General features: G+C 38.4%; 1 protein-coding gene across 1 annotated transcript in view; it reads left to right on the plus strand.

The window, feature by feature from the left end:
• The window catches only part of LOC109376695 (class I histocompatibility antigen, Gogo-B*0102 alpha chain-like), a 25,886-nt gene extending 8,880 nt beyond the window's left edge, over positions 1–17,006 (plus strand). Inside the window, exon 8 of the mRNA XM_019632777.1 lies at positions 16,990–17,006. Within this exon, the coding sequence (XP_019488322.1) occupies positions 16,990–17,006 (17 nt within the window). The remainder of the gene's footprint in view (positions 1–16,989) is intronic.
• The last annotated feature ends 231 nt before the right edge of the window (positions 17,007–17,237 follow it).

The following is a 17,237-nucleotide window of genomic DNA, read 5'->3' on the forward strand; positions in this document are numbered from 1 at the left end:
ATTGTAGTCTTCATTTTAAAGTCTATTTTGTCTGAAATAAGTATTGCTACTCCCGCTTTTTTCTCATTTCCAGTAGCGTGAAATATCTTATTCCATCCCTTTACTTTCCATCTGTGTGTGTCTTTTGATCTGAAGTGAGTCTCTTGTAAGCAGCATATGCATGCGTCCTGTTTTCTTATCCACTCAGCCAGTCTACGTCTTTTGATTGGAGCATTTAATAGGAAGACATTTTGATGACATTCAGAACATCAAGGGTAATTTGATGATAGCTATGATGGTCATTCCAGAAAGAGTTCCAAAATTGCTTGGAAAGATGGAATAAGTGCTGGTATCAGTGCATAGCTTCTCAAAGGAGTACCTGTAATGTGACCATAGTGATATTCAGCAATGAGGTAGGCAACAGTTTTTTTCTAGGATGAGTTCATAAATGTAGTTGTCAGACCTCGTAGATGCAACTAAAAACTGAGCATCAAACACATGAAGCAACAACTGCCAGAAATTAAAACAGAAATAGATAATACCGTAACATAGTCAGACACTTCGACATACCACTTCCAATATCTAATAGAGCTAATCTGCAGAAGATCAACAAACAAAAGAAAAACTTGAATAATGCTGTCCACCACAGTGTAACCTAACAGACATTTACTGGACACTCCATTTAACAGCAGCAAAATAGATATTCCTCTCAAATGGGTAGAGCATTCTTCCAGATAAAGCATATTCTAGGCCATAAAACAACCCTCAATAAATTTAAAATGATAAAAAGATTACAAAATATTTGAGATACTCACAAATACAAGTATGTGCAAATTAAAACACATATGTCTACATAACCAATAGATCAAATATGTCAATATGAAAATTAGAAAATACTTAAAAATTAATGAAATGAAGACACAGCATACCAGATTTATGGTATGTTACTGAGCAGTGCTTAAAGGGAAATTGTAGCTGTAAATGCCTACATTAAGACAAATCTCAAATAAATTACTTAAATTTACACATTAAGTAAATAGAAAAAGACTAACAAGCTAAACTAAAAGGAAGCAGAAGAAAAGAAGAAAAGTAAAGATTAGAGTGGGAAACAAAATAGAAAAAAAAAGATTAGAAAAACAATAAATAAAATTATCTAATTAAGTTTGGTTCTTTGAATGGGCCCAAGATGGCAAATTAGGTAAAGTTATGCCTACTGCATCCCAAAATCACAAATAAAAGTACAAATAAATTATAGAACATTCAACCTCAAGAATCATCCGAAGACTAGCAGAACAGAACCCCTATAACTAAGGATATAAAGAAGAAGCCACATCAAGGCTGGTAGGAGCAGTGAAGACATGAAATGGGGTGACCTCAAACCCACAGGTAGGGGTTGAATTCCAGGAAGGACACCTCAGTAGCAGAGGTCCACCCTGAAGAGGGAGAGGTCCCAGGCCCATGCTGGGCTCCCGAGCCCATGGGTTCTCAGCCTGGAAGAAGAGTTCTTACAACATCTGGCAGTGAAAATCAGCGAAGACTCTGTCTGCCCTTCCCAGTGGGGAAGAGGGAAGCTGGTACCCCACACACCCTCTTATAGAGCAAACACACAGACTCGCTCCCATGCAGGCAATCACTTGGTCTCTGGTGAAAGGGGTGGCAGCTCAGGAGTTGCAGAGAGGTGCGAGGAAAGCTGAGTAACCTTGGGGAGGAAACTAGAAGGAATGAAGCCATTGTTGTCCCTGTGTAGAGCATGACTCACATGTGGCCTACAGAAAGGCACTACCTTTTCAGTGTTAAAACCTCCCCCAAACGGCCAAGTCTGAGACTGCATTGGTCTGGTGGAATCCATATGTGCACACTGCCTTGGTGACACCCTGGGTCCCCTGCCCTCCACACAGCTGGTGCTGTGTTGCCCTGGAAACTCTTAACTGCTGGGCTGCTGGCCTCATCCCACAAGCTGCAGAAACCAGTTTCAAGTGGACAGATGGCCATTGGCATCTTGGGAAACATTTTCTGGTAGGCAGTAACCCAAGACTTGCACCACAGCATCACTTGGGCAGCTCTCAGGAGCCTGAGAGCCTGAGATGGGCAGTGACTGGCCATAGTGTTCTCAGGGTGTTTTTTTGTTTGTTTTGGTTTTTTTTTTTTATTGGTGAGTTGGGATGGGAACAGTGCTGGGGAATTGGGGGAAGGGGAACAGACAAGTTGCTGTCATTTTGTTCTTCAGTCTAGTTGTGGAGGACATTGCTTCACTGGTCTAAGTTGGCACCATCATTGCACTCTTTCTGGGCAAGGCACATCAGTCGTTGGCTTTTGGACGGCCGCTCACGCTGGCTGCTGGCTACACACGGTAGCCCATGGCAACCCACTGCCACAGGGGCTGCAGCCTATTCCGTCGCCGGCAACTCACAACAGCCCAGCTCCAGGTTGAGCTGTAGTTCAGCATCTTAGCTGTGGAGGGCAGTGTCACTGTCCCTCATATGTGGGATCCGAACTGGGGCCTTCTGGCGTCCCAAGCCAGTTCTTAACCATCACACCACTCAGCCGGCCCTGCAGGGTGGTCAAGAACCCAGCACTGATGCAAGAGCTAAGACTGCATTGACGTTGTAGAAACCACTGACCACACCCCTTAGCTCAAGGAACTTCACCCCACCCACCTAGAACTGCATTGCCACGGGCACTCTGGGGTTCTGGGTAGTTGGCCCTTTCCACAAGCCAAAAAAGCCTTTTACAGCAGTAGGTAGCCCACAATGGCCAGGGGAGATTTTGGTGGTGAATAGTGACTCAAAACCTGCACTTGCAGCCACTTGTAGGCAGCTTTCAGGGATTTGTGAGCATGAGGCTGTGGTGTTCTCTAGATACTGTATGAAGTGGTCACAAGCCTAACACTGGCATAATAACTGAATATGCATTAACTTTGTAAAAAGCACTGGACACTTCTTGTGACTCCCTGGGACTCCACACCACACAGATAGTGCTGCATTTCTGAGGACACTCTCAGCACTGGCTCAACCAGCCAGGCTATGCACCTAAGGAGGCTCTTTCGATGGCTGGACCTTACAGGTAGCCATCAAGTGGCAATAGACTTAGGGGGCCCTGGGTAAATTGCTAAGCTGCCTCTACTACTGGTGGCAGCCAGCCTCAGTTCACACTGAAGCCACCCCTACATGCCTCCAGATCTAGCACAAGCAGCAACCAACCACATATAGCTTTGTGGCTCCTACCAGATAGCTGCAGGTCAGTAACAGGCAAAGCTGAAATTGGCCCCTTTCCAGAGGCACCAGAAGCAACACACCCAGAGGTCAGCTTCACACCACACCAGAGCATTACCTGGTTAGCCTACAAAGTGGCACACTCAAAGGAGGATCTCAACAGGCACAACAGCCCATGGTGGAGGAGCCTACTCTGAAAGATCAGCCCCCACAAAGCAGCTCACACATTGTAGGTGTAGCCAATTCTCACATTCAGTCAGCTTGGGAGTCAATCTCACCCATTGGCATGCCAAAAGCAATCAAAGCTCAGTTACAACAGGAAAACATAAACAATGCACTCAAGGGACACTCCTGGAACACATGCACAGAAGATCAGGGAGACTGTGCTATTGGACCACACAGGACACATACCACATAAGGCCACCCAGCAAAGACTGAGAGATATAAAAGATCTACCTAATACATACAAACAAACACAGAGTGGAAACCAGAATGAGAAAACCAACCAAACAAACAAAAACAAAAACATGTCCCAAGTAAAAAACAGGAGCTCCTCTAGAAATAGAACAAAATAAAATGGAGGCAATGAACCTACCAGAGACAAAATTTAAAATGCTGATTATAAGACTGCATAAGGGAATTAGTGAAAATTTCAACAAAGAGATATCAAGCATAAAGAAAGACATAGAGGGCCAGCCAAGTGGCGCATTGGTTAAGAGCTGGCTTGGGACGCCAGAGGGCCCTGGTTCAGATCCCACATATGAGGGCCAGTGACACTGCCCTCTACAGCTAAGATGTTGAACAACAGCTTAACCTGGAGCTGGGTTGCCGTGAGTCATCAGCGATGGCGTAGGCTGCAGCTCCTGCTGCAGTGGGTTGTCATGGGCTACCGTGTGTAGCCAGCAGCCAGCATGAGCGGCCAACAGCCGTGGTGAGTGGCCGTCCAGAAGCCGGCGACTGATCTGCCTCGCCCGGGAAGAGCGCAATGATAGTGCCAACTTGGGCCAGTGAAGCAACGTCCTCCACAACTAGACTGAAGAACAAAAGGACAGCAACTTGTCTGTTGCCCTTCCCCCAACTCCCCAGTGTTGTTCCTATCCCCCAATTCCCCAATAAAAATATTAAAAAAAATACATAGAAACCATAAAATAAATCAGTCAGAAATAAAGAATACAATAACTGAAATGAAGAATACACTAAAAGGAATCAACAGCGATTAGATGAAGCTGAGGATCGAATAAACAAATTTAGTAGACAAAGGAGCAGAAAGCACTCAATTGGTAAAACAAAAACAGAAAAAGATTTAAAAACAATGAAGATAGTTTAAGGGACCCGTGGGTCAACACAAGCATAACAACATTCACATTATAGGAGTGCTAGAAGGAGAGGAGAAGAAGGAAAGGCTCAAAAAGATATTTGAAGAAATAAGGACTGAAAACTTCCTTAACCTAGAGAAGGAAACAGACATATAAGCCAAAAAAATGCAGAATACTAAATAAGATGCACCTAAACACAGCCATATCAAGACACATCATTATCAAAATGGCAAAGGTTAAAGACAAAGAAAGAATGTTAAAAGCAGCAAGAAAAACACAACTAGTTACTCACAAGGGAGCTCTCATAAGACTATCAACTGATTTCACAGCAGAAACTTTGCAGACCAGAAGACAGTGGCAGGAAATCAAAGTGATAAAAAACAAGGGCCTACAACCAAGACTATTCTACCCAGCAAGGTTATCATTTAAAATTGAAAGGGAGAGGAAGAGCTTTGCAGAGATAAATAAATAAATAAATAAATAAATAATAAAATAAATAAAATAAAATAAAGGAAAAGCTAAAGGAATTTATTACCACCAAGCCAGTATTACAAAAAATGTTAAAAGGACTTTTTTAAGCAGAAGAAAAAAGAAAACAAACAAATCAATGAAAAACAAAAATAGGAATAATAAAATAGATTAGATGCTCCAATCAAAAGACATAGGGTAGCTGAGTGGGTAAGAAAACAAGATCCATGCTTATGCTATCTACAAGAGACCCACCTCAGATCGAAAGGTACAGACTAAAAGTAAATAGATGGAAAAAGATATTTCATGCAAATGGAAACAAAAGAAAAAGTTGAGGTAGCAATACTTACATCAGACAAAATAAGCTTAAAAATGAAGAATATAGTAAGAGACAAAGAAGGATACTACATAATAATAAAGGGATCAATCAAACAAGAGGACATAACCTTGGTAAACATGTATGCACCCAACATAGGAGCACCTAAATATATAAAACAAACATTGACCAACGTAAAGACAGAGATCAACAGTAACACAATCATAGTATAGAGGACTTTAACACTTTATTGACACCAATGGACAGATATTCCAGAGAGAAAAGCAACACAGAAACAGCAGCCTTAAATAATACACTAGATCAGATGGAATTAATTGATATTTTTAGAGCATTTCACCCCTAAGCAGAAGAATACACATTCTTTTCAAGTGCACATGGAACACTTTTCAATATCGACCACATGTTAGTACACAAAACAAGGCTTAACATGTTTAAGAAGATTGAAATTATATCAAGCATCTTCTTGGACCACAGGGGTATGAAACTAGAAATCAATTACAAAAACAAAACAAAAAACAACAAATACCGGAAGACCAAAAAACATGCTACTAAATAATAAATGGGCCAACAATGAAATCATGGAAGAAATCAAAAGATACCTTGAGACAAACAAAAACAAAAACACAACAGAAAATCTATGGGACTCAGCGAATGCAGTACTAAAAGGGAGCCGGAGGTCTGCAGTAAGTGTTAAGTCTGAAAACTGGCAAGCTGACAGGCTCTCAGGCCCGGGCGAGCAGCGTGGGAAGGTTGGCTGCTGAGGAGAAAACAACCAACGGCCATGAAAGCTACAGAGTGGAATGCCATCCTGTTAACAGTTTCTGCTTGCTGTGTTTTGCTTTACTCTGGGAAGATTGCTTCCCCACACCCTATGGAAAGCCCCAAGGGAAGTGTTCCCTGGGAGGATGGGACTATTCCCTCAAGTTCTTAAAACTCTCCTACCTAAAAAAAGTTACTTTGCTATAAAAGCTGTGTACAAATAATAAACGGGGCCACTCTCTGCCAGCAGCATTGGGTGGACCTCCTGTCCCCAGCTTTCATCTCTAGTCTCTTTCTTTTCCAGTCTCCCACCCAATCCTCTCAGGTACCCTTTTGGTAAGCTCCTGGCTGACGAGTCGGGAGAGCTCGATTGGTGCATGGGTCGCATCAAATGCAGACTCATCTAAACAAACATGAAAAATCTCAAATCAGCAGTCTATCTTTATACCTAAGGGAACTGGTAATAGAACAAAAAAATAAGCTCAAAGTGAGCACAAGGAAGGAAATAATTAAGATCAAAGTGGAAATTAAAAAAAAAAAGAGACTAAGAAAAACCATACAAAACATCAATGAAACCAAGAGCTGAGCCTTTGAAAACAAAATTGACAAACTTTTAACCAGGCTCATCAGGAAAAAAAAAAAAGAGCGGACCCAAATAAATAAAATAAAAACTGAAAGAGGAGAAGTGACAACCGACACCACAGAAATACAAAAACTCTTAAGAAAATACTACAAGCAACGATATGCCAACAAATTGGACAATTTGGAAGTAATGGATAAATTCCTGGAAACACACAATCTTCCAAGACTGAATCAAGAAGAAACAGAAAATATGAACACACCAGTTACTACCAATGAAATTGAATCAGTAAAATCTTAAAAAAAGAAAGAAAGAAAGAAAGAAATTGAATCAGTAAACAACAAGCTCCAACAAACAAAAGTCCTGGACAAGATGGCTTCATAAAAGAATTTTACCAAACATGAAAAAAAAAATTAATGCCTATTTTCCTCAAACTATTCCAAAAAACCCAGGAGGAGGGAAGTCTTCCAAGCTCATTTTATGAGGCCACAATTGCCCTGATTCCAAAACAAGTCAAAGATATTGTAAAAAAAAAAAAATCAACCAACCAACCAGCTAAACAAACAAACAAACAAAAACAATATAGGATGATAACCCTGATGAACATAGATCCTCAATAAAAATCCTAAACAAAATACTAGCAAACCGAATTCAGCTATACATTAAAAAAATTATACAGAGGATTACGCCACAAAAATGGTAGTGTGAGGAGTGCCTCTTGAAATCTCCCCTGGAATTAATAACAAATTGAACAGCTAAAAGTACACAAAGGACTCCCTGTGTGGCATACAGGCAAGACTGAGAGACACACATTTGGAATCATCTAAAGGAAGTGCTTTGAGACTTCAGAAGCTCTCCACATTCCGACACAGAGGTGGTGCCCTGAGATCCAGGTGACATGCTCACAGAGGAGAAGCCCACCTTTCAGGGAACAGACCCCCTTATCTGTGAGAAGCTAAAACAGTGTAAGAGGAAATAGAATGATACAGCATGAGAGAGAATAAAAGGCTGCAGCGAGGGAGAAAATAAAATATTTCACCAACACATACTGGAAAGCCAAAAAAAGACCTCTTTCTACCTACCTGTTGCAGAACTCACTGCTGTAAATGCCTAGAAAGAGAAATAATAATTTATTAATTGCCATGAATAACCAAGATAACAAGGCAGCTGAGAAAGAAAATGAAAACTCTCCAGAAAGTGAACTTAAAGACATGGAAATATGTGACTAAAATGACAGAGAATTAAAGATTGCAGTTCTGAAAAAACTCAATGTGATGTAAGAAAACACAAACAGGCAGCTCAGTGAATTCAAAACCACAAACAAACAGCAAAATAAACATTTTAACAAAGAGGTTGAAATTTCAAAAAGAGCCATACAGAATTTCTGGAGATTAAGACCTCAATGAAAGAAATGAACAGTGAAATAGCCAGCTTAAGCAGGAGAACTGACCAGAAAGAGGAAAGATTCAGTGACATCAAAGATAGAAATCTGGAAATGACACAGGTGAAAGAAGAGAGGGGCTTTAGTTAAAAGAAATGATTGATCTCCACAAGATCTTTCTAACTCCATCAGAAAGAGCTACATAAGAATAATGGACATACCAGCAGGAGAAGAAAAGGAGAAGGGTACAGAGAGTATATTCAAACAGCTGACAAGAACTTCCCAAATGTGTGGAAAGAACTGGATCCTCGAATCAAAGAAGCAAATAAACACCTAATTACCTAAACCCTAACAGGTATTCTCCTAGGCACATTGTATTGAAGCTGTCAAAAATTTGCAAGAAAGAATCCTGAAGGCAGCCAGGGAAAAGAAGACGGTAACCAACAAAGGAAAGCCCATTATATAATCATCAGATTTTTCAGCAGAAACTCTACAAGCCAGGAAGGAGTGAAATCAAATATTCAAATTATTGAAAGAGAGTAATTATAAGCCAAGAATAATATATCCAGCAAAGATATCCTTTAGACATGAAGGAGTAATAAAGACCATTCCAGACATACAGAAGCTGAGGGAATTTTCTAACATACAACTTGCTCTACAAGAAATACTGATGGAGGCTGTGTGGCCCGAAACAAAAGCAAAAGAACACAAAAACCATGAGTAGTATTATGACAGACAGATAGAAGCAGGAAATGTCAATCCCTACACCAAATAAGACACTATACACTTAAACATAACATCCAGGGTAAAGAAGAAAAAACATTAAAAAAAAAGAAAAGGAGAAAGACATCTTGCTACTGCAATGCAGAAATCAACTCACAGCATAAACAGGGATAATTTGTGACAACAAAAACATAAAAGAGGAGAGAGTAAACCTCTGAACCTGCAAAGGGAAATAAAGAAAGGAAACATGAAGAAGAAAAGGGCATACTCTAAATATGAAACTTTCTTTTACATAAAAATGGTAACCACTCAAAAAAAAATCCAGAACTGAAATAGGTAATATAAAAAAGAAGAAACAGAGGGGGGCAAATCATAGAATATCACCACACTGAAATAACACACAGCAACAAAAAGGCAAAGAAACAAATGGAGACACTGTCCTACCAGAAAACAAAAGATAGAATGATAGGAAATCCTCATATATGAATAATTACCCTAAGTGTAAATGGACTGAATTCACCAATAAAAAGGCATAGAGGAGCAGATTGAATTAAAAACTAAACCCAACCATATGCTGCCTCCAAGAGACACAACTCAGACAAATACAGACTCAAAGTGAAAGGGTGGAAATTGACACTTCAAGCAAATAGTATTCAGAGAAAAGCAGGTATAGTAAGACTGATATCAGATGAAACAGACTTTAGGATAAAAAGGGTAAGAAAAGACAAAGATGGACATTTCATAATGATAAAGGGGACAATACAACAAGAAGACATAACAGTGATCAAAATTTCTGCTCCCACTCAGAGAACACTGAAATATACAAAGCAACTACTAACAGAACTAAGGGTAGAAATTGACCAAAACACAATTAGTGTAGGAGACCTAAATACATCATTGACAGCTATTGATAGATCATCGAAACAGAAAATAAATAAAGAAGTAGCAGCCCTAAATGACACATTAGATGAAATGGACATAATTGACATTTATAGGACACTTCATCCTAGAACGCCAGACTATACAAACTTTTCTAGTGTACATGGAATATTCTCAAAAGTAGACTATATATTGGCACATAAAACTAGCCTCAGTAATTATAAGATTGAAATCATCCCAAGCATATTCTCTGTTCACAATGTTTGAAATTGGATATCAACTGCAAAAAGAAAGCAGGAAAAACCACAAATATGTGGAGATTCAAAAACATATGTTTGAAGAATGACTGGGTCAAAGAAGAAATAAAAGGAGAGATCAAAAGATACATAAAAACAAAAGGCAATGAAAATACATCTTACCAAAATTTTTGGAATGCGACAAAAGCAGTTTAAGAGGGAAATTTATATCATTACGGGCCTATCTCAAGAAAGAAGAAAACCCCCAGATAAATAATATCACATTACACTTTAAAGAACTAGAAAAATAAAATGAAGCCCAAAGTCAGCAGAGGAAAGAAAATGATAAAAATCACAGCAGAACTAAATTAAATAAAGAACAAAAAGAAAATAGAAAAAAATAATACAACAAATAGCTGGGGTTTTTTTTTCAGTATATGACTTTCATCGCATCTTTAAAATATCACAACTAATTCTGAGGAATCACTTGGCATCTTGAGTGTTTCTGTAGCTGGACAACTTACATCTTATTCATCAGCAATAGCTGGTTCTTTGAAAAGAGTAATATAATTGACAAACCCTTGGCTAGAGTCACTAAGATAAAAAGAGAAAAGACAGAAATAAACAAAATCAGAAATGAAAGAGGGGAAGTTACCACGGATGCCACAGAAATACAAAGAATCATCCAAGAATACTATGAAGGATTATATGTCACCAAATTCAATAACCTAGAAGAAATGGACATGTTCCTTGAAACATATAGCTTTCCTAGACTGAATCATAAAAAACTGGAAAATCTAAATAGATCGATCAACAATAAGAAAATTGAATTAGTCACCTGAAACCTTCCCAAAAGCAAAAGTCCAGGACCAGATGGCTTCACTAGTGAATTCTACCAAATATTCAAAGAGGATCGTATACCTCTCCTACTCAAACTCTTCCAAAAAATTGAAAAAGAGAAAATACTCCTTACCTAATTTTATAAAGCTGACATTACCCTGATAACAAAACCTGGTAAAAAAAACACAAAAAAAGAAAATTACAGACCAATATCTCTGACGAATACAGATGCAAAAATGCTAAACAAAATTTTAGCAAATTAAATGCAACAATGCATTAAAAAATTATACATCACCACCAAGTGGGGTTCATCCCAGGGGCACAAGGATGGTTCAACATAAACAAATTGATCAATGTGATACACCACATAAACGAAATAAAGGACAAAAATCATATGATTATATCAATAGATGCGGGAAAAGCATTTTACAAGATACAACATTCATTTATAATTAAAAACTTAATAAAATGAATATAGAAAGAAAATACCTCAACATAATAAAGGCCATATATGACAAATCTTCATCTACTATCATAATTAATGGTGAAAAACTAAAGCCCTTTGTTCTATGTTCAGGAACATGACAGGGCTGTCTCCTATCACCTCTGCTTTTCAACATAGTATTGAAAGCCTTAGCCAGAGCAATTGGGCAAGAGAAATAAATAAAAGGCACCCAAATAGGGAATGAAGAAGTTAAATTGTCACTTTTTGCGAATGACATGATGCTATATATAGAAAACCCTAAAGGTTCCACTGAAAAGCTATTAGAAATAATAAACGAATACAGTAAAGTTGCCAGCTACAAAATCAATGTACAAAAGTCCATTACATTCTTATATACTAACAATGAAATCTCAGAAAAAGAAATTTTAAAAAATTCCATTTGCAATTACATAAAAAAGAATAAAATACCTAGGAATAAACTTAACCAAGGATGTGAAAGACTTATATACTGAAAACTATAAGACATTTTTGGAAGAACTTGAAGAAGACACAAAGAAATGGAAAGACATTTCATGTTCATGGGTTTGAAGAATCAACATAGTTAAAATGGCCATATTACCCAAAGCAATATACATATACAGATTTAATGCAATCCCTATCAAAATCCCAATGGCATTTAAAAAAGATAATAGAACAAAAAATCATCAGATTTGTATAAAACCACAGAAGACCCCAAATAGCCAAAGCAATCGTAAGAAAAGAGAACAATGCTTGAAGTATCATACTTCCTGACTTCAGCTTGTACTACAGGGCAACAATAATCAAAACAGTATGGTACTGGCAGAAAGACAGATACACAGACCAATGTAATAGAATTGAGAACCCAGAAATAAACCCACATACATATGGAAAGATAATTTTTGACAAAGAAGTAAAAAACATACAATAAACAAAAGACAGCCTTTTCAATAAATGGTGCTGGGTGAATTGGAAAGCCACATGCAAAAGAATGAAACTAGACTGCTACCTGTCACAGTGCACCAGAATTAACTCAAAATGGATCAAGGACCTAAACATAAGACATAAAACAATAAACTCATAGGAGAAACCATAGGTACTAAACTTATGGACCTTGGGTTCAAAGAGCATTTTATGAATTTGACCTCAAAGGCAAAGGAAGTAAAAGGTAAAATAAATGAATGGTACTATATCAAACTAAAAAGCTTCTGCACAGCAAAAAATACCATTGACAAAATAAAAAGACAACAAACCAAATGGAAGAAGATTTTTGCAAATGCCTCCAATAAGGGGCTAATATCCAAAATCCATAAGGAACTCATACAACTCAACCACAAAAGAACAAACAATCCAATTAAAAAATGGGCAGAGGACCTGAATAGACATTTCTCCAAAGAAGACATACAGATGGCCAATAGACATATGAAAAGATGCTCAACATCACTAATCATCAGAGAAATGCAAATAAAAACCACAATGAGATATCACCTCACACCAGTTAGAATGGCTATCATCAGCAAGAGAAATAATAACAAGTGTTAGAGAGGCTGTGGAGAAAAGGGAACCCTCATACACTTTTGGTGGGACTACAGATTGCTGCAGCCAGTGTGGAAAACTGTATGGAGGTATCTCAAAATATTAAAAATGGAACTATCTTATGACCCAGCAATTTCACATTTGGGTATTTATCCAAAGAAATCCAAGACACTAATTCAAAAAAATATATGCACCCCTATGTTTATTGCAGCGCTAGTTACAATAGCCAACATATGGAAACAATGAGAATGCCCATCAATAGATGATTTGATAAAGAAACCATGATATATTTATACAATGGATTATTACTTGGCCACAAAGAAGAGTGAAATATTACCATTTGCAATGACATAGATGAACTGTCACGTCCAGCGTGGCAAGGGCAAACGGGTTTCTCTTGAGGGGCGGCGCAGATTGAATAAAGAGATAGAGACAAAAGTAGGATTAAGAGGGAGACCAAGGGACTCAGTCAGAGAAAACTGAGCCCCGAATCGGGTCAGCTCATGGCTTTTAATTGAGAATTTTCAAAGAAGTAAAACTGCTGTCAATCAAATTAGCATCCGTTTGAGGTCTGGGCCTCAAAGCCTTTTTTCTTTAACATATCCCATTATGTTCCAGCAAATGCTATGCCTTCGCATATCCACCACATAGCCCCAGGACACCTTGTTACTGTGTCCTCCCAGAGGAGATTAACTGTTAGCATTCCAACAGGTCCCAGTCGCACCTTGAGACACTCCCCAGAGGGAGCCTTATTGGCCTCAGGTCATACCAGGGCACTCCCTCAGAGAGATTGCAGCCTCTGGTCATACCGAGGCTTTTCTCTCTTAACTAATGGGATTAGAGGCTAAATGCAGGGGGGGCATGTTAATAGAAATCTGCTGTCAGGCAACAATGAACCTAGAGGATATTATGCTAAGTGAAATAAGTCAGACGGAGAAAGGCAAATACCATATGATCTCACTTACATATGAAGCTTAAGGAACAGAATAAACAAACAGACAAAACAGAAACAGACTCAGAGATATAGGGAAAAAAACCTGAGGGTTGCTAGATGGGAGTGGGGGGGGGATGGGGGAGAAGGTGAAAGAATTGGAAAGTACAAATTAGTAGTCACAATATAGCCATGGGGATATGAAATACAGTTTGGGGAATATATCAATAATGTGGTCAAGATTTTGTAGGGGGTCAGATGGGCACCTGTCTTATTAGGGAGGCCACTTCATGGACTGTGTAGATGTCTGACCACTACACTGTATACCTGAAGCTGAAGCTGAATGATATTGAATGTCAAGTATAATATGGCACCAGGGGTGCCATAAAAATGTATATACATTTTCAGAGATGTTATCTATACTCAAGCAATAGTTCGCTGTAGTCAAAAGTGTCTGAACGCTGATGGTAACCACTTTGAGCACCTCTTGTAAATGTAGAAGTCAAATGTGACTTGTATTTATCTTTTGTTATCGGTATAAATTGAGTATTACAATCAATACAGTTTTTCCTTTCTTAAAATGTGTATTCTTTTTTTGGCACGTGTGTGTGTGTGTGTGTGTGTGTGTGTGTGTGTGTGTGTGTGTGTGTACATACATACAGTAAGTCCCCGACTTATGAAAGAGTTCTGTTCTGGAAGAATGTTTGTAAGTCGGATTCGTTCGTAAAGTCCGACAAAGTGAGTCTTATACATCTTTGACACAAATATATAATGTAAAGCATAAAAAACTAAACACACACACAAATACTGTAAATAAACATCCTGGGCTCTGATTGAGCACTGTACTACTGCACACTATTGCACTGTACAGCAAGCACACAGCAGCACAACTGTGACAATGTCCGGCAGACACATAAGCTACTTCTGCGATTTGTTCTCAACTTGAATGTTTGTAAGCCGGGGACTTACTGTATGTATATATGTATGTATATATAATATAGTCACGAGATGTGAAGTACAGCATAGGGAATAGAGTCAATGGAATCGTAGCAGCTATATACGATGTCAGAGGGGTCGTAGATTGGGGGAGGAGGGTTATCATTTTGTGAGGGGTGTAAATGTCTAACTATTACTTTGTTTTGTACACCTGAAACTAAAACAAAACAAAACAAAAAGCCCACCACAGTGATGTAAATTTTTTCCAAGATCAGGAGGACAATAAGAGTTTCATAAGTAAATTTCCTCTGCCTCAGCTGCAGTTATAGAGGGACATTTTAAACTAGTCACTTCAGCTTCCATCTGAATAAATATCGTTAGTAGTCCTTGATGGGTTAGAGGGTAAGCAGGTTCCCATAATTGGGTTCTAGCATTATTAATACACAAAATTCCTTTCTCAAGATTCCTTTTCCACAAAACTTCTAAAACTTCCCATGTCCTTCTTAGTTTGTCTGGTTTTACTCATTAACATTCCTTCTGAATTTCAAAAAAGAAACCGTAAAAAGAGTGCTACTGATAATACAAAAGTTATTTTATATAACTTCAGCAAATTTTAACAGTTAGGCTATATAAGAACAAGGTATGTGAAAAGCCCAAAGAACAAGTGTAACTATTAGTATGACTACTGTTATTAGCAGGCAGGTAAAGACAATCAAACAAATAGGCATTCAAGCTCAACATCAATTTGCCAGTATATAGACCTTCTCTTGGGATAGCTGTCTACCTCTGATGTCTGTGGCTCATCATCCTCCAGGCATCTTTGATGTCTGCTGTAGGCAGGGGCAAGTGTCAGAGGTTGGGACAGATGTCTGTTTATAGTTAGGCACACCCCCCACCTCTTTTTTTCATGAGAAATGTGAATCCTTCAGTAACACCTTTAAGTTTAACTGCATATGGATTAGTTAGTACTACCTGAAAAAGACCCTTCCTATGAATTTGGAGAGAGTCTTTAATTGATGTCTTTTCCAATGGACAAAATCTCCTGGTTGTAAGTCGTGGTCTTTGAAGTATTTGTCTCCCAAGAGAACACTGTGAAATGAATCAGTTATTAATTTATCAATTTCTTTAAGCTGGTTGATAAGTTCTTGATAATAATGTAAATGTCTCCTTTTAGTAATGTTGGTTCATGTGTCCCTTCATCCAGATGCATAGGATGACCAGTGACTAATGAGGAGAAAAGCTGTGTTTACCATAAGGAATATCTCAGGTTGAGATGCACTATAAGGAAAGTTTTTGGCCAAGGGAGATTAAAAGCTTCTGAAAATTTACCTAGTTGAGTTTTAATTGTACCATTTGTACATTCCACCATCCAGAGGACTGGAGTGATAAGCACAATGAAAATTCTGTAGAATACACCAATTACAAATTGACTCCATTATTTGCCCAGTGGAATGAGTCCCTTGGTCACTATGTAACTCAGAGGGATCTCCCCAAGTGGAATTTTTCCACTCAATAATAATTTATGTACTATTAAGGCTGTTGCTCACCTGAAAGGGAATGCCTCAACCCAATGAGAGAATATACAAATCGTAACTAATAATTTTTGTATATTTGAGATGGTGGCATTTGAATAAAATCCAATTACCATAACTCCAATGGACCTAAAGGAAATGGGAAGTGTCCTTGGGACCCGTGGAATGATTTTCCAGGGTTATATTTTGAATAGATAGAATATCTGCTATACACTTTATGAGCTACAGTAAAAGAAGGTTTCCAGTAATACTGTTTACTCTGTGAAATAATCTTCTCAGGCTCCCAATGCATTAGCTCATGTACCTAGAGGTAAGGTTAGGTCTAACCATATCCCTTTGGGTCAACGGTTTCCCCTTTTTGTTGTTATATTTTCTTTTCTTCTTCTGCAACTCTCCATTGGAATTGTAAAAGAGGGTCTTTTATTGATTCAATAGGGAGAAGAAACATTCTCAGATCTGAATAATTTGGCTGCTTATTGCTGCTAGTCCAGCTGCAGCATCGGTTAAGTTATTTTCTTTTTCTTCTGCAGTAGCAGCCTTAGAATGCCCTGGAATTTTGATAATTGCCAACTGTTCTTGGTTGCTGTATGACATCTAATAATTTTGCAACCTGTTTCCATTATTTGGACTGTCCTGATGAAGTTGAGAAGCTTCACTGCTTCCACAACATTCCAAAGTCATGAACTGCACCAAAGGTATAGCAACTATCAGTGTAATTACTGGCTATTTGATCTTTGGTCAATTGACAAGTTTGAGTTAGAGCAATTAATTCAGCTTTTTGGGTGGATCTTTTTTTAATTCAGGTAAATAAGAACTTTAAATTATTCTACCATGGAAGTTATTGCATATTCAGCTTGGTAATGTTCCTCTTTGTCTTTCAGATAAGATCCACCTGTAAACCAAATTAAGTCGGCATTATCAGTAGGAGTTTCCTGGAAATCATTCCTAGGACTAAGAATGTGTTCAGTAAGCAAAACACAATCATGGGTATCTTCGTCCTGCAAAGAAGGTGACAAAGTGCTGGGGTAAGACTGTTACACTGAGCTAAAGTGATGTTGGGTGCAGAAAGCGAGAGTACTTCATAAGAAGCCAGTTGGCTGATGGAAGTGTTGCACGTGATGGCAGTTCA

Source organism: Hipposideros armiger, unplaced genomic scaffold, assembly GCF_001890085.2.
Source record: "Hipposideros armiger isolate ML-2016 unplaced genomic scaffold, ASM189008v1 scaffold_1173, whole genome shotgun sequence".
NCBI lineage: Eukaryota > Metazoa > Chordata > Mammalia > Chiroptera > Hipposideridae > Hipposideros > Hipposideros armiger.